We start from the raw sequence: 17,925 nt of genomic DNA, 5'->3' as shown, positions 1-17,925 counted from the left end.
TTAATCTTGATGCTACTAAAAAGACGGCAGGGGGGTGTTCATAATATTTCGCCATTATTCTTGGAAAATTATGACTCTTTAATATTTTCCCTTTGTGGAGTGGGCGATGGATGGGTAATTTTCCTGGGTGCCAAATTTTAGGACAAAAGAAGGAACCCTAGGACACGTAGCGGTCTATCATCTTCTATGTTGGCACAAGAACCTTGACCATAACATCATCGCCACCTCCTCGTTTTGTCTCCGTCTCCAGCCAAATGCGAACCGGCCTGCCGCAACGGCGGCGTCTGCGTGGAGCCCAACAAGTGCCTGTGCAAGAGCGGCTACTCGGGCGCCCAGTGTGAGAAGAGCGAACGGGGCATGCCCAACGACCAGGAGAAAGACGGCATACTGGACCACATCATCGACATGACCTCATACCTCCTCGACCTGACCAGCTACATCGTATAGAGGTGACCACTTTCAAACCCAGACACAAATCTACCTAGCAACACCAGCAGACTCCAACGAGGTCTCCTTAATTTGGCCCGCACAAAAAAAAAAAACCACCGGATGGTCCATCTCAGCTGCCTTTCATCCACCATCACCAGACCTTTAAGTGTCGGAATTGGACTCGATAAGCTACTTAACTCGCTCCGGAACCAGAACAGTCACATGATTTGACATTTCTGCTCTCTTTCTGGACAATAACAAAAAAAATAAAAAATAACACGCCACAAAGGAGCGGTCATAGTTTGAAACCTGGAGACTACACACGGCGATGATGATGGTGATGTCATCACGACTTTGCAACTGCAGACCGTTGGACCCAGAAGAAACCTGACTCTTCCAACCTTGCACGGACTCACACCGACACGTCACCTTTTTGCACACTTCCGGTTCTAACAAACTTCCCGTCACGTCACACACTGAAACTCCAAACCGCAAAAGGGAAGAAGAGGTAGCTTGGCCTGTACGTATATTCCCAATAGAGCTTACTAAGTACTACTTAGCATTGCTAAAAAAAAAAAAAAACACACACAAAAAAGAATAAAAAATATAGCATTATTGTTATGATAGAGGAGGGTTTATTTTTGTAAGTGTAATAATATATGGGAGAGAGTGCTGTTTATAGGAAGCCGTTTTACACTAAAGCATTTGTGTCATTTCATGTTCTTGTACTTAACACACATGCATCTTCGTATTTTCATCTTAAAGGTAAACGCCACTTTTTCGGGAATTTTGTCCGTCATTCACAATCTTTATGTGGAACATGAACACATATTTATTTCCCTTTTCTGTGCATTCTAATGAAAGAAAATGAGTTAGTATGAGCTAGCTAACAATGCACATCATTGGGAGGTACCTATTTTGACGACGAAGCCTTCTTATTCATTCATTCATTTTATACCGCTTATCCTCACGAGGGTCGCAGGGGGTGCTGGAGCCTATCCCAGCTGTCTTGGGCCGAGAGGCGGGGTACACCTTGGACTGATCACCATTCATACATATGGACAATTAGGAGTCGCTAATTAACCTAGCATGTTTTTGGAATGTGGGAGGAAACCGGAGTACCTGGAAAAAACCCACGCATGCACGGGGAGAACATGCAAGCTCCACACAGAAATGGCTGAGGGTGGAATCGAACTTGGGTCACCTTGCTTTGTGGCCTGCTTGCTAACCACTCATGGTATTGCTAACACAATATTTATTAATTCATTCATTTTCTACCAATTATCCTCATGATGGTCGCGGGGGGTGCTGGAGCCTATCCTAGCTGTCTTCTTTGGGCGAGAGGCGGGGTACACCCTGGACTGGTGGCCAGCCAATCACAGAGCACATATAGAACAAACAACCATTCACACTCACATTCATACCTATGGACAATTTGGAGTCGCCAATTAACCAAGAGTGGGATTGAACTCGGGTTTCATAGCTGTGAGGTTTGCGCGCTAACCAACGTGCAGCCCATGAAGCCCTCTTAAAATGTATTTTTTTAAATATTTTAATTGAAAGAAAAATTGAAAAAAAAAATTCAATTTTTTTCAAAGAAATTGAAAAAAAATTGTATTTTAAAAATTGAAAACATTGATTATTTTGCCATATTTTGATGATTTAAAGCATTACCAACACTGTTCCGTGCTGACACTTAACAATGTCCGCTCTCATTGGGAAGGCTGTGTCTTCCAGCACATGACAAGTCCTCAGGTAAAACAGGTAAAAAAAACTTCCTAGCAAAATTGAGAGCTCGGCATCCACTCTTCAAGCGACGAGTGAGGCGTTGTGTTACTCCGCCAGATAAATATCGTTTTTTGTGTTAGCTGCTACAATAACAATTGAATACTGCTTTTTGGGGGGGGGGGGGGGGGGGTAAATTTTTTTTTTTTTTTTTTGTGTCCAGTCCAGCCATTGGGGCAGATAGTATTGTTGATCTAAATGCCCTTACATGCTAAAAATAGGAATCTCTAATGATGTGCATTGTTAGTTCATGTTAGCTCATACTAGCTCGTAGAACGCACAGTCAAGGGAACAAAAATGTGTTCATGTTTCACACAACCATTGTGAATGATGGGCACAATTCCACAAAAAGCGCACTGTTCCTTTAAAGGGGACCTATTATGCTTTTCTGACCTATAAATGTAGTTCGAATGTTGTATTGTGTTGTTAAGCCATGCCTAAGTTTCAGATAAGGTTTGTGTATTTGGAAGTTTGGGATGGCTCAAAATGCTGGGTTTCAAAGGGCGTGGTAAAAGTGCCTCTTTGTGATGTCACAGAGGGATGGATTTCCTTATATGGTTCATAGTGAGGAAGCACTTTGGGCGTGTGACCAATCAGAGCGGATAAATTCAAACAGATCGAAGCACAAATCAAAGGAATAGGTGCAGATTCTGGAAAATCAAAAAAAATTTCTGTGCAGGTTATTGTGTGTAGCTGCTCTATAGGAGTCCACAACTCAATACAAAGAGTTGAATATTGAGCATAATAGGTCCCCTTTAAAGTCTTCCCCAACATGCTTGCATCCATAATTTCCGGCCTCATTATAATTTTTGAAGACGATCAAGAATACCGTCAAAGGAACAAATCCGCTACCGTTTGTTAGCGTCTACGGCGACTGCCAATGACTGTTTCACCTTTTAAAGTGCCGTCTCCACTTATTGAAGTATGGTTTTGATTTGTTATAGATCCATGTTTGTTTGTTTTTTCTTTTATTTTGAAATGTATTTGTTGTTCACCTCACTTGTGTTTTTGCTGACAAAAATCAAGTCTACCTGGTCTGAACGAGTCAAAAACGGAATTATAACGGAAGGTCTATATGTTTTTTGTTTGTTTTTGTTTTGTTAGCACTTAATGTGAACGTTGCATTGTAGCTGCTGAGACGGCATGGTGTGAATAGAATAACCATTTTTCATTATTTAAGTAGTTACACAAATAAGATAATTATTTAAGTTCTCTGTCATTGTACTGTATGTGACCATTTTTTATTCATTGTATTGTAAATAAAGCTTAGGGGGTAATGTTCTTTCTCTTCAGAAATATCAATATGTCTATTAAAATTTATAGCATGTCTCAAATATTTGTCTCTTCTGATTTTCATCGACATATGACAAGAATCCTGTAGATTTTGAAGATGCAAAGCTTTTGAAAGGTAAGTATACCATGTTTTCTCATTGGAGGTGTACTTACTCAACTGCAGAGAGGAATAGGCATCGAAAAGGGGTAAGTCTATTTGTCTTGAATTGTATTTATTACCCATTTAATGCATTTGTATGATATAATTATTTAAAAAATTATCCAGGGTATTTTTTATTATTTATAATAGTACTGTTTCAGTATAAAAATGTCAACATTTTAAAAGTAAAATTTTCCCCACAACCACATCATACATACGCAATTTTTTTAAATACAAAGTATACCTTATATTTTTTGTATTTTTTGCAAGCAAAATTACAGCCTAACTCTGTCACTGCCATTTTTTATATTCTGAGACAAAATATTAGGTGTCTATTGGAGGTGCGGCATTTGTTTATTAAAGTGGATTATTCCATTATTATTTCTTTGAGGTGTGGCGTACAGACAATCTGAAAAATAGCTTGAATTTATTTTTTATAAATTTGGATCTTAATGAGATTATAAGTAGAGCTACACTATTTTGCTAAATTTTAAATAAAATTTAATTTATTTAATATTTTAAATTTAATAAAAATTATTAATTTAATTTGAATAAAAATTAATTTAATAAGTAAAAATTTCCCCACAACCACATCATACATATGCATTTTTTTAATACAAAGTATACCTTATATTTTTATTAAGATTAAGTAAGATTATTAAGTAAGATTATTTCACTAGCAAGTTCATTTCTTTAATGATCATAATGTATTTTCCCTTCCAGGTGTCTATTGGAGGTGCGGCATTTTTTTATTCAAGTGGATGATATTTCTTTGAGGTACGGCGTACAGACTTGATCACAATCTGAAAAATAGCTCGAATTTATCTTTTATACATTTGGATCTTAATGAGGTTATAAGTAGAGCTACATTGTTTTGTTAAATTTTAAATAAAATGTAATTATTTAATAATTTAAATTTAATAAAATTATTCATTTAATTTTTATGAAAATTAATTTAATACATAAAATTTTCCCCCACAATCACATCATACATACGCAATTTTTTTAATACAAAGTATACCTTATATTTTTTATTAAGATGAAGTAAGATTATTAAGTAAGTACTATTTCACTAGTTCATTTCTTTAATGATCATGATGTATTTTCCCCTCCAGCCATGTTGGAAAGGATGCTGATAAACATGCTTAAATGGAAAAGGAGTTCTGGCTGATGGTTTTCCACTCCACCCCCATTTTCGGAAGTACACAAGCACTTTAACGCATGCAGCCACACACACGCATGATGGCCATATTCATTTCCTTCTCAAAATACCAATGAGGTTTTTGGCTTGTTTAATGATAGTGAGCACAGACCACCCACCTCACTCCCTCCATCTCACACACACACACTCACACACACTACAATATTTGGAGTAACGCAACACCGAGTTGTCAGTATTCACATGCATTCCAAATTGCATCAAGCGGAACTGCCCAATCGTGTTATATGATGTCAACTTTATACGCTATCTCTTGCGTGAATCGTTACTTTTCATTTGGAAAACGTTCCGTGTTTTGCTCCCAAAGGAAGTCGACTTTGTGCGGCTATCTCTCCCAAACAGTGTAACCTAGTACTCTGAGTAAACACGACCAGGCTGTATACCAAATATTTGCAGGACTCACATGGCTGGAAGTGCATGCAGTAATATTGTATACACGCGATACCTTCATGGGGGTCAAGGGTCATGGACAGAGACCATTGACATGTATTGGAAAATAGACATGTTTTTGTTTGAATGGCTGTTTTGAAGTACTTAAGTGGACGGGTTTAGAGAAAAAATGAAGATTTCTACAAAACTTTGTACAATTTGACATATTTAGGTGAAACTTTCGATAAAGTTGCGGACTGTTGATTTATAACCGTTAATAATGACGGGTTTTCTATCATGGGGGCCCAAAGAAAAAAAAATCCAAAATGGTGTAATGTAATGGTAATGGTAATGGTTTCATTTCATTTAAACATGCATCAGATTACAATTGAATGCATCCCATAATCAGTTCACAGTAAAAAAAAAAAAATCAACAATTCCAAATGTTTCCAATTGAAAATGAATGGGCCATTTTTCTTTGCTTTTTGAATTATTTTTATTTTTTTACTGATTGACAAGAGGTTTGTTGGATTTGTTTCTTTGTGAGTCGCGGTGTGTGGAGAGAACCAGGGCGTGTTGTCATCTATTTTTTTAATTTAAAAAAAAAATTAATTAAAACATTTTTATTACATTTTTACATTTAAAAATTTTTTCATCACATAATCAGTTCACAGTTCCACATGTCCAAAAGGAGTAGGAAGAAGCAAAGCTTATTAAATCCTACCCCTCCATCTGGTACTTTTACAATCAGTCACTGTTACATTTGTTCACTTCCTGCTTTCCTAATATAATTTATTTTTATTTTTATTTTTATTTTTATTTTTATTTTTATTTTTATTTTTATTTTTATTTTTATTTTTATTTTTATTTTTATTTTTATTTTTATTTTTATTTTTATTTTTATTTTTATTTTTATTTTTATTTTTAGTCATGACATAATGGCTTCATTCTTTCAAACTGAAATTCCAAACGCCTTCGAAAGTAAACAACCAAATCAAAATTTGGCCGTTCCGCAGAGAAATGTTTTAAGTACATTGATGTTGTAATGCTTTAGACCAGCATATCTCAACCGTTTCAGTGCCGAGTCTGTTTATGGCACGCTCGTCTCCAGCAGATATCTACAACTATGTCGGATGAACAGCACGTCTCCGCTGATGTACTTCCTCTTCTCTCTAGCTTGACAGTCGCCCAGTAACATTCGCAGGTGCATTCGCATCAAGACATTATTGCATTATTGCGACCAACTTTTGGATCCTCACCCATCAGTTGAGAACCACTGGTTTAAACCCTCCTTGTTTTTTTGTAGCAAGAATATCAAATCAAAAGTCGGTGGTTCGCTTGCAGTCGTTATTACACGGACACAAAACTCAACGATTTCCCTTCCAGTGGCTTTCTGCACCTGCTGCTGCCGCCGGAGGGAATTGAATGTTTTTATTGTAACGGTGGTCTGGTTCTGATATACGCGCAGGTGCACATAAGCAAAAAAAATGTACCTTAAAGATATCTGATAAATGGAGGAAATACCTGAGCAAAGTAGATGAGTCGTCCCACCAAGACTGTTTGACCCCCACAGGAACACCAGTGGGGCGGGGATCCAGTTACTCTTTTTCCCACTTCCTGTTGAGCATTGCCAGAAAACAAAATGAACATATAAAAGTGTCTGGATGAACAAAGAGCTTTACGGTGACGATTAAAGTTTGGTTTCTGCCAGGTGAGAGTTCAGAGAGGGCAGTAAAGGCACTCCCCAGGATTTGGTTATGTCCAAACTAGATGGTTAGCAAAAAAAAAAAAAAATGTAATTTTTTTATTTAAGTACTATTAACAGGAACAGTATGTTTTAAAAACTTTAATTTTGAAACAAAATCATTATATTTAGACAGAAAAGTGATATTTTCCCAGCACTAACACAATAATGACATTCACTGATATTGTTGTGATGACTACGATACGATAAAACACACACACAAACTGTTATGTATCCCTGGCATGAAACCCACACTATTTTTCCAAATAAAAAATATGCATTTAGTCACTGAAACTGACAGATGGATTGCAAGATAGGCGATAAAGATGAGTGACAGCCATCCGGGTTTAGCCAGCAATTAAAAAACAATAGAAATTCATCCAAAAGTGGACCATAACTTCTTGTGTGTACACCACAGATAAAAGTTTGTAATAAATAATATATATTATATAATAATATATAACTATAATAATATAATACTACTACTACTACTATTAATAATATTGTGTATTGTTGTGTAATGTATTGTAATATATTATTGTTGCTATTATAATATAACTATAATATAATATATAATAATAATATATATTATATAATAATATATAACTATAATAATATAATAATACTACTACTACTATTAATAATAATAATTATTACTATTATTAGTATAATAATAATAATAATAATAGTAATTGCTCCAATAATAATAATGATAATAATTTTTTATGATTCATAATTTTTGTATTGTAATATATTATTGTTGCTATTATAATATAACTATAATATATAATAATATACGTATATATTATATAATAATATACAATATAACTATAATATAATAATAATACTACTATTAATAATAATAATAATTATTATTATTATTAGTAGTAGTAGTAGTATAATAATAATAGTAGTTATTATTATTATTAGTATAATAATAATACTAATACTAATAATATTACTAATAATAATACTACTACTACTAATAATAATTATTATTATTATTATTATTATTATTATTAGGGCAGCACGGCTGTCGAGTGGTTAGCGCGCAGACCTCACAGCTAGGAGACCAGGGTTCAATTCCACCCTCGGCCATCTCTGTGTGGAGTTTGCAAATTGAAGGTTTTATCCTGTTTTAACGTGTGACGAGAAGGGAGAAATATAAAAAAAAAATATAAATGAAAAAGTCAAACTCGATATTTGGCAACCGAGATGAAAAATGCTGAATAAGATCTGTGAGGACAACCAATCTCTGCAGAAAGGAGAGCAAATGTTTGGATCATAATAGGAGATGCTGCCGGCGTAGGCGTCTCTTCGTTCCACCAGCTCGCCATGGCTGTTAGCTGGCGATAGCGCGAGCGTGGCGGTACACAGCGTACGGGGCGTCGGTGCAGCCATTCGACACAGAGCTTTGCAGAGATTAGCATGCACACTGGCAGCCTGTGTACCAAAAACAAGGATTAGCGCTGTGGCGAAGGCGTCGCCACAAAAACACTGCGGCGGTATCGCCATCAAGGAATGAATAGGCAATATTTCCAAGTGTGGAGGAATGAATGGCTGACCTCCATTTTGGGGATTAATTTTGGATTCATTTTGTAGAGTGCTGGCTCACGAATGATGCCTTTCAATGATTGTGTGTGGGTGGGTTTGCAATTTGTTTTTTTTTTATAGCACAGCCATAAACATCTTTCTGTTCAAATGAAATAAACCATTACCATTACCATACCCCAAAAAATATTATAAGATGCTTAAAATTAAAATTGTACAGTAAAAAAAGTTTGGGGTTTTAATGTTTTTGTGCATTTTTGCTTTGCAAAACATGGCTTAGGCGGCACGGCGGTCGAGTGGTTAGCGCGCAGACCTCACAGCTAGGAGACCAGGGTTCAATTCCACACTCGGCCATCTCTGTGTGGAGTTTGCATGTTCTCCCCGTGCATGCGTGGGTTTCCTCCCACATTCCAAAAAAAACATGCTAGGTTAATTAGCGACTCCAAATTGTCCATAGGTATGAATGTGAGTGTGAATGGTTGTTTGTCTATATGTGCCCTGTGATTGGCTGGCCACCAGTCCAGGGTGTACGCCGCCTCTCGCCCAAAGACAGCTGGAATAGGCTCCAGCACCCCCCGCGACCCTCGTGAGGAAAAAGCGGTAGAAAATGAATGAATTAATTTTTTTCTTGAACATGCTTTAAAACCTTATTTTTCACAAAATACCCCCATGTTAAGAATGTATGTATTCTATATATAATAAATACTGTATGATGGAATAAAATAATACAAGTCAAACTATCTTAGGTTTGATATTTTTACAGGTTTTTAACGTATTTTTGGTACAAAGGTTACCTTTTCACATAAGATGGCATTTCTTCTACAAACAAAAAACTACCTCCAACTCGCACAACAAACAACCTAACTGAAATATACTGCCTATCTGTCAACCGAGCATACTTTTTGTGTACTTTGTGTTTTCCAGGTTGTCTTTCATTTGTGCTGTGCTGCCAGGTGAGCGCACCTCCACCACCCTGCAATTACACCACGGCGCCACCCCCCCCACTAGACCCAGTCTCACCTCAAACACCTCTGGCCTCATGGATGGACGCCTGCAGACTGACTTCTAGGCTCTCAGGTGTGGCTCGTTGCGCCGTGCTGACGATCTGCGGCTGCTATGTTCTTCGAGGCTTCGATGAAAAGCTGCGGCAGAGGAAGAAAATGAGCGGATTCGGGCGGCGAGTCTTGTTGGTGATGGCGCACCTCGTTACTATCTCACTGGCTCGTCATCAGATGAGGTAATACTCAAACATTATTGTTGAGAAAGTCTATTTATGTCTGGGAATTCATTCGGCTCAGTTTCCAGGAAAACCTGAATTTTCATGAAGACACAAATTTATGGATTTCATTGTTTTCCGTTGCTAATGCTAAATGCTAATTTCGGGTGTTTGAAATGCAGACATTGTGGAAGATTGAAAGAAATCGGACTGCACCACTTGGGTCCAACCAGCCGAGGCCCTATTGTTTCAGTCTCAATATCCACGTATACATGGACCCAAATATGGGCAATTATGTGGTTAATTTTCGGAAAGAATTTAACCTTTGTATGTAACTCATTCCGAAAGAAAAGCGCCAATCCGAATGAACATATAATCGGATTGACAGGGTTGGAATATTCCTTTCCCCAATCCGATTGAGGTATCTTGTACAGTAAACCTCGGATATATCGGACTCGGATATATCGGAAATTCGCTCACAACGGACAGATAAAAAAGAACCGATTTTTCTGTAATGCATTTCCAATAAAAATTCATTGCATATATCGGATATTTTATAACGGATTTCGCCTATTTCGGACAAAATCTCCAGTCCCGTTCCAGTGCATTTCCATTAAATTTCCCTCGCATATATCGGATGGCCGCATCGTGGCGCTCCGAAGCTAGCTGACATTCTGAGACGTTTTAAAGCAGAGGACATTTTTAATGCCGACGAAACTGGGTTATTCTGGCAAATGCTGCCAGAAAACACCCTGGGATTTATTGAATGAGATCTTAACCTCACTATTGGAAATAACGTAGGCCTGACGGGCGTAACAGGGCCTAGCTTAATTAACAATTTGTTATGCTCAGAGTCCAATAAAGTTAAATTCTCATTACCTTACGTCTCTTTTCATTGCCCAGTCCAGGTACATTGGAAACATAGTCAAGGAAGTGCCTTTTTATAACGGATAAAATCCGATTTACGCATATACCGGATATAAATCCGATATATGCGTAAAACGGACACGGTATGCGCATATAACGGATTTCGCTTATATCGGACAAAACCAGTGGGAACAATTGAATCCGATATATCCGAGGTTTACTGTACCTTTTTACGATATTTTGCGGACCAAACTACTAACTGTTTATGTGTGGTTCATATTGATTTGCTCAGTCGAGTAACCGAATCAAAACAGGTTTCAGACTAATCGACTAAGAAAGTAGTCGCTAGTCCCAACTTTGTGTGACACCGGCATGGAAACAGGAGTTTAGAACATTCGCCTGTCTCTTTACAAAAAATAATAAATCAGTTGAACAAGCATCCCACAAAGAATAAAGTCAGTTTTCGACTGATTTTTACATTTTTGTCAACATTTGATAATACCCAAACTAGGTCCATGTTTTTGTAAAGCATGTTAATATGTGTGGCGTCCCACAGGGATATGTCCTATGCACAATGCATTTTTTTCACATTTTCCTCCCTAGAGTGTTTCAAAGAGCGCTCTACTTACGCGGGCTGGAGACATTTTGTCACTCGGTCGTTCGTTGCTGTGATAACATTTATCCTCAGCAGATCAGATGAGGACACGGTGGGGGCGCCTCCTTTGGGTCAAGTCCAGCCTGGGATCTGCAGCTATGGGCAGACGACTTCTTGTTGCCTGGGATGGAAGAACGTGAGCGGCGTTTGTCAGCGTAAGTCACAACCAATCGTTATCAGGTTGAACCACAACCAGTGGCATATTTAGTTTATTCTGTATTAAATATAAAATATATATATATTAAAAAATAATAGCCTACTACTACTCACGCTAATAAAATTGTAAAATTAGAAATTATGTAATTATTGGCTTCAGTGGGAAAAACAAACAAACAGTTCAATGAAATTAATTTAAAAAAAACATATTTAAAATAAAGTGCTGCACAGCGGTCGAGTGGTTAGCATGCAGACCTCACAGCTAGGAGACCCGAGTTCAATCGCACCATCATTTGCATGTTCTTCCCGTGCATGCGTGGGTTTTCTCCGGGTACTCCGGTTTCCTCCCACATTCCAAAAACATGCTAGGTTAATTAGCGACTCCAAATTGTCCATAGGTATGAATGTGAGTGTGAATGGTTGTTTGTCTATATGTGCCCTGTGATTGGCTGGCCACCAGTCCAGGGTGTACCCCGCCTCTTGCCCGAAGACGGCTGGGATAGGCTCCAGCATCCCCCCGCGACCCTTGTGAGGATAAGCGGTAGAAAATGAATGAATGTTATCATTTTAGGCTGCACGGCGGTCCAGTGGTCAGTGCACAGGCCTCACAGCTAGGAGACCCGAGTTCAATTCCACCCTTGGCCATCTCTGTGTGGAGTTTGCATGTTCTCCCCGGTTTCCTCCCACATTCCAAAAACATGCTAGGTTAATTGGCGACTCCAAATTGTCCATAGGTATGAATGTGAGTGTGAATGGTTGTTTGTCTATATGTGCCCTGTGATTGGCTGGCCCCCTGCGATGTGAGGATAAGCGGCAGAAAATGAATGAATATTTAAAATAAAGTAAAAATATTCAAATTAGTCTGGACTAAAATTACCAATAACTAATGTGATTATCATACCAGTAAAATCATGCTAGCATGCTAATTTTGTGATTGTTAACTTGTTGTCCACAGCACTATGCAAGCAGTCTTGTGTTCATGGACAATGTGTGGCACCGGACAAGTGTTTATGCCGAGCGGGCTATCAAGGGCCTCGTTGTGATGAAGGTAGTTATTGTTGTCCTTTATTTATAATCATCATTGAATTTGCTGCTCAGAGGTAAAATAATAATAATGTTTCATGCATCCAGATGCGAATGAGTGCGGTTTGTCAGCACGACCGTGTTCCCAGCGCTGCATGAACACGCAAGGTAGCTATCGCTGTTACTGCGAGCCTGGATACACGCTCAGTGTAGATGAACACACCTGCACCAGTGAGTCCTGCCTCTTCAATAGAACATGCTGATACCTTAATAGGCACTTCAATACAATCTTGCAAGAACTACAGTGGTGTGAAAAAGCAAAACAGCCCCAGACCATCACACTACCACCACCATATTTTACTGTTGCTATGATGGGATACACGCCCTCCAAAAAGTTCACAGCAAATCTTCCAGGTCCCGAAGCAGCAAAACAGCCACAGACCATCACACTACCACCACCATATTTTACTGTTGCTATGATGTTCTTTTTCTGAAACAGGGCATTAGCTTTTACGCCAGATGTCATGGGACACACGCCTTCAAAAAAGTTAAACTTTTGTCTCGTCAGAACACAAAGTATTTTCCCAAAGGGCTTGGGCATCATGAAGATGCTTTCTGGCAAAATTGATACAAGCTTTAATGTTCTTTCTGTCTTTCCCCGTTAAACACTCCACAAATATGGCCAATGCGGTGCTTGGAAAAAGGTGATGTTTAACTTGAAGTTCAAAGCCACTTTCAAAAATGATTAAAAAATAATAAACAGTATATTAAGTTTGTGTAGGTTCAAAAAATACAATGAAAATAAATAAGATAATACATTTGCCTGTGTGTCTTCCAGGACAAACCACATGTGCTTCCCTGCGTTGCCAGTTTGGTTGCCAGATGGCTGCAGGAGGAGGAACTGGAGCAGGAACGGTGCGTTGTCTGTGCCCCCCCGGCCTCCACCTGGCCCCGGACAACAGAACCTGTACAGGTACCTCAACTTTGCATAAAACGCTTTCCTATAGAACGAAGCAGAATTGTCTGCTTCTTGTGTCTGACGCCTTGTGTCCAGCAAGGTGATCCAACATCACAGACAACTCCTGTTCTGTAATGATGCCCCCCCACCCCCCACCGACCCCGCCCACCCCTCCTGTCCCCAGTCTCACAACCATTAGGGACATTCTTGGGAACAATCCTTGAAACCGAGAGAAAAACATATTTACCTAAATGCTACACAACTGCAGTACGTTTTAAAAGGAACTCATGTACTTGTCTAGTAGACACACGTTGCTTCCAATATTACTTCATTCATCGGCCATTACAGAAGTACAGGACCACTCGAGGGACACAAGAGACGGCTTCAGCATTAGCATGCATGCTACTTACTTAGCTTTCACATTGTTAAATAAGCTAAAACTTACCACTTCCGCACAGAACGTGAGGACAACTCAATGCTGTGTCTCATCAATGTAACATTACTGATGCAGAATATTACATATTACTTATCTTTCAATAATGTTTTAACTACTTTTTAACTACTTTTAACTACCACGAATCAGTGACTGCGTGCGATATTGGAACGGCGATAGCAAGGGACGACTGTACTCCTTTTGCCCGGCTTCTGACCTCAAGGTTATGTCGAAAAAGTAGCCCTCCAGCTGCCTGTAAACAAGAATGCGTCCATCGTTACTTTTATTTACTTTCGGGGTCAATGTCAGGAATTTGGAAGGAGACATCAGGCATTTATAGTCCACCCGAGGGAGACGTGTTCTGGGTGTTTTGGGTCATTGCTTGTTCAAAGCACTTTTCGCTTCAAAGCACTGCCGTCAAGGTCAAGGTAGTCATTTGGGTCTTTGGGGGGGGTAATTGTTGTTGGGCGTGCCTGGGCAACATTCAAAGTCACTGTGATGGCACCCGAAATATCGCCTTGTTAACAGTATCGTGATATATCGTATGGTGAGCCTAGTAGTATCGTGATACGTATCGTCTCGCCAGATTCTTGCCAATACACACCCCTACTGTGTTGTGTTTTTTACGTTGCAGACATAAACGAGTGCCAGCACCATGTCGACGTGTGCCCGCTCCGGTGGACATGCAAGAACACATTTGGCAGCTTTGCGTGCGTGTGCCAGGAGGGCTTTGTCATGGGGACGCTGCAGGGCTCGGTTCAATGCCGAGGTGCTTGTCTTAAAGTTTAAAGCAACACTACGTATGTAACAATTAGCTCTTGTCATAACAGTACCCTCCCCCCGCAGATATGGACGAGTGCTTGACAGGGTCCCACGGGTGCAGCCGCCACGCTCAGTGCATCAACACAGAGGGTTCGTACACCTGTCGGTGCTTGAAGACCTACACGGGCAACGGGAACACCTGCTGGCCCAGGAGAGCCGCACACTACGCTAAGCCCCCGTTGTACTTGAATTATAAACTCTCCAAGAGATCGGGAGCTCGGAGATCCTCCTCATTATATCCTAACATCTACAATCTCATCAAGAGAGGGTCAAAATAAAAACTTTGACTGAACTTTGGGCACACTCGAAACCCGCTTGGGAATTTTAATAGCTAGCATTAGCATACTGATGCTAATAGACCGATGACCAACTTGTCGTACAAGCAGAACCACGCAAAGCCGAGTACTTTTCCGCATTTTTTAAAAATCATAATCTCTCAATAAAAGGCCGCCCTCTGGTGGTGGACACCTGCGCTAGCCCAACCCTCCAGACTTAATGTTTTCATACCTCGCCTTCTTCTGCTGTGTCACAGCCGGGCCAGACTACCACACAGCGAGAAAGCGGGAGCGTAGACAGGTCAAGATCTCTTGTCTGGAAAAGTCCTTCCTGTGTTCGGAGAAAAGAGCGCACGGAAATGATTGCGAGTTTGTTTTTGATGTTCCTCTGGAGGGGTGGCAGTAATAACTGTAATGAGGGGCGGCGTTGCTAGGGGGCACTATGTGTGCTGCGTGGGGGCTCCTGGCAGCTGCTGGAGGGCCCTGCCACTGACCCTATTCATCCCAACAGCAGGTGTCACATCGCGTCCAACCCCCCACCACCACCGCCCGCCTCACACACACACACACACACACACACACACACTCAGATAATGTGTGTGTGGTGAGTCGGGGGGGACCTGGAACTACTTACCGAGAACAAAGAGGCAAATCAGGGAAAAATGCAGCCTCCTCGAATAAATCTCACCACAATGCTGAGAAAAATCCCCCAGCTCGCCCTCAGAAAAGCAGGAAAAACCTGGTTTCTTTCTCCCAAAAGCGCTCCACAACGTGTCTCCACAAAGGCAGAAATAGAAAACATTTTAGATAAAAGCAAAGCAGCAAGCAAGGCCCCCCTCGCAGAACGGGACCTCACACCAAGATGGGTGTAATTCCAAACAGAAACCAAAAAAAAAAAACCCAAAACATGTCAGCAACAAATAAAAAACAACAAGTGAATTGCGGGATGCAGTGGAAATGTCCCTATTTTTATTTTTTTATGTGCATGTTATTTTCTGCTCAGCTGTTTACATGACACGACACATTTTGGCGAGGAGCGGTACCTTTGGCAAAAGGAGGCGCAAGGCGACTTTGGCCAAAATAAACGTCTAAAATATTGATGCTAATATCCTGCGCTCACGCTTGCTTTCTTTGTCTTGTTTTATTAATATCGGCCAGCCGTTCTCCCGAGGGGGCGGCACCAGAGGATTTCAGGGGAGGCACAGCAGCTTGAGAAAAAAAAGAAAAACATGTTTTTCTTAAACTGCTGTCAACTTTAGTTATGTAAAAACAAAATATAGATAAAAAATAGGGTGCATTTATATTTCAAATGTTGCTGTAAATAGTCTATTATTTTATTTTTGAATGACTGTTTGATATTGTTGACAGCATAAACTATATAACAAAATAATGACACAATTATTATTATTATTTTAATATTTTTATAAATATTATAAATATTTTTAATTTTACATTATTATAAATGATTCTAGTTATAATTATTTCATTAAAGTTATACATTAACAAAATATTAAAATATCCTTATTCAAACAAAATAATGACACAATTATTATTATTATATTATTTTTAATAATATTATATTTTTTAATATTATAAATATTATATATTATTATAAATATTATAAATGTTACATTATTATAAATTATTCTAGTTATAATTATTTCATTAAAGTTATAAATGAACAAAATATTAAAATATCCTTATTCTAACTAATATATTGTACTAATCATATTAAAATGACGATACAAACATAAATCGGTAAATCTATTTTCATTATGATATTATTTTTAATGTATTTATATTATTATATATATTTATTATATTATTTATATTATTTATTTATATATTTATTTATATTTTTTAATTAGGGATGCCCAATATTGTCTTTTTTGCTGAAAACTGATATAATCGATATTGTCCAAATGTCAATTTCTGATATCAGCGGATACCGATACATGTAACATGACATATCTTCTGTCGTCAAAATATCGATTTTCATGATCTGACATCTGCCTTGATACTGATATTGGGCCGATAATTATCGGACATCCCTAGATATGTTATTTGATGTTGGGGCATATTATTCTCAAATTTTATTATTATAATGTAATAATATTAATATTTTTGAATTCCAATATAGTTTTTATACAGCAATATATGATTCAAAATAATATAATAATATAATATAATATAATATATTAATATATATATTATATTAATATAATATACTATATATAATATATTATATTAATATATTATATTATATATAATAATTCAAAATAATCTATACAAAATAATACATACATAATAAAATAATTCAAGAAAATATATAATGTTGTACATCATATATTGGGGTATATTACATAATAATTCACATTATATATCATTATTATTTAAATACACATACAGTATGTATTCAAATATTATGCACAGGCCCAGCAAAATAAAGAGAAAAATAATATTATTTTTCTATGCTGTGGAATTGAACTCAAATCAAATCAAAAAAAGCCTCTTAAAAGTAACCCGCTGCAGCCAATTTGGTCACAGGGATAATCAAAGCTTCCTGTTATCTTAGACACAGCCGTGCCCTCTGAGTCACTTTTAAATCACATTATATGGCCTCCATACATACATACATACGTGTATGCGTGTGTGTGTGAGACCCTAACAGGAACTTTGTCATTCCGAGACACACATACACATACACAAGAACCAAAAGGCATTTAAACATCAAGCTACCGTTTATCAGTGACCTTAATTCATGTTTGACGACTTTGAACTGCTTGAACACAGTTAAGCCCCCCCCAACACACACACACACACACACACACACATGTTCTCCCCTCCTTCCTATATAAGTGGAACAGCCACACGGAAACATGAAAGCGGGAGTCTTGACCTGAGCGGAATTCACTGTGCCTAAATCATTCTTAATATGAGAGCCGTGCTGCCTTGTTCAGGGCCGGATAATCCCTGATGAAACAGGAAAGA

General features: G+C 38.3%; 2 protein-coding genes and 1 long non-coding RNA gene across 6 annotated transcripts in view; 2 read left to right on the top strand and 1 right to left on the bottom strand.

Annotated features, from left to right (window-relative positions):
• hhip (hedgehog interacting protein) overlaps positions 1-2,331 on the top strand; it is a 48,516-nt gene extending 46,185 nt beyond the window's left edge. For both annotated transcript variants that reach the window (XM_058065310.1, XM_058065331.1), the window contains exon 13: positions 251-2,331. In XM_058065310.1, coding sequence (XP_057921293.1) covers positions 251-447 — 197 coding nt within the window. In that variant the 3' untranslated portion in view covers positions 448-2,331. The remainder of the gene's footprint in view (positions 1-250) is intronic.
• Positions 1-17,925, bottom strand: part of LOC131122958 (uncharacterized) — a 61,054-nt gene that overhangs the window by 31,730 nt on the left and 11,399 nt on the right. The window contains exons 4-6 of the long non-coding RNA XR_009128677.1: positions 11,242-11,388; positions 9,550-9,671; positions 6,759-6,851 (exon numbers count right to left, since the gene is read on the bottom strand). This is a non-coding gene — a long non-coding RNA (uncharacterized LOC131122958). The remainder of the gene's footprint in view (positions 1-6,758; positions 6,852-9,549; positions 9,672-11,241; positions 11,389-17,925) is intronic.
• Positions 9,000-16,170, top strand: LOC131122332 (epidermal growth factor-like protein 6). 3 transcript variants are annotated; one of them, XM_058065388.1, is made up of 8 exons: positions 9,000-9,129; positions 9,454-9,766; positions 11,304-11,422; positions 12,379-12,471; positions 12,555-12,677; positions 13,285-13,419; positions 14,472-14,606; positions 14,684-16,170. In XM_058065388.1, exons 2-8 carry the CDS (start codon positions 9,573-9,575, stop codon positions 14,935-14,937), a joined length of 1,053 nt encoding a protein of 350 aa, XP_057921371.1. In that variant the 5' UTR covers positions 9,000-9,129; positions 9,454-9,572; the 3' UTR covers positions 14,938-16,170. The 3 variants fall into 3 exon arrangements, with proteins under 3 accessions (XP_057921371.1, XP_057921379.1, XP_057921362.1); XM_058065396.1 differs by having other exon boundaries at positions 11,301-11,422; positions 12,555-12,614; XM_058065379.1 differs by having other exon boundaries at positions 11,301-11,422.

The sequence above is a fragment of the Doryrhamphus excisus genome, chromosome 1 (genome assembly GCF_030265055.1).
Source record: "Doryrhamphus excisus isolate RoL2022-K1 chromosome 1, RoL_Dexc_1.0, whole genome shotgun sequence".
NCBI classification, from domain to species: Eukaryota; Metazoa; Chordata; class Actinopteri; order Syngnathiformes; family Syngnathidae; genus Doryrhamphus; species Doryrhamphus excisus.
Note: the sequence above shows the minus strand (reverse complement) of the source record. Positions and strands in the feature narration are given on the sequence as shown.

What these genes read in the sequence shown, in the direction of transcription:
- LOC131122332 (XM_058065379.1), top strand. Translation starts at nt 9,573, where the DNA reads ATGGACGCCTGCAGACTGACTTCTAGGCTCTCAGGTGTGGCTCGTTGC. An exon ending in CGTGAGCGGCGTTTGTCAGC is followed by an intron (nt 11,423 to 12,378) that starts GTAAGTCACAAC and finishes TGTTGTCCACAG; the next exon opens with CACTATGCAAGCAGTCTTGT. An exon ending in GGGCTCGGTTCAATGCCGAG is followed by an intron (nt 14,607 to 14,683) that starts GTGCTTGTCTTA and finishes CTCCCCCCGCAG; the next exon opens with ATATGGACGAGTGCTTGACA.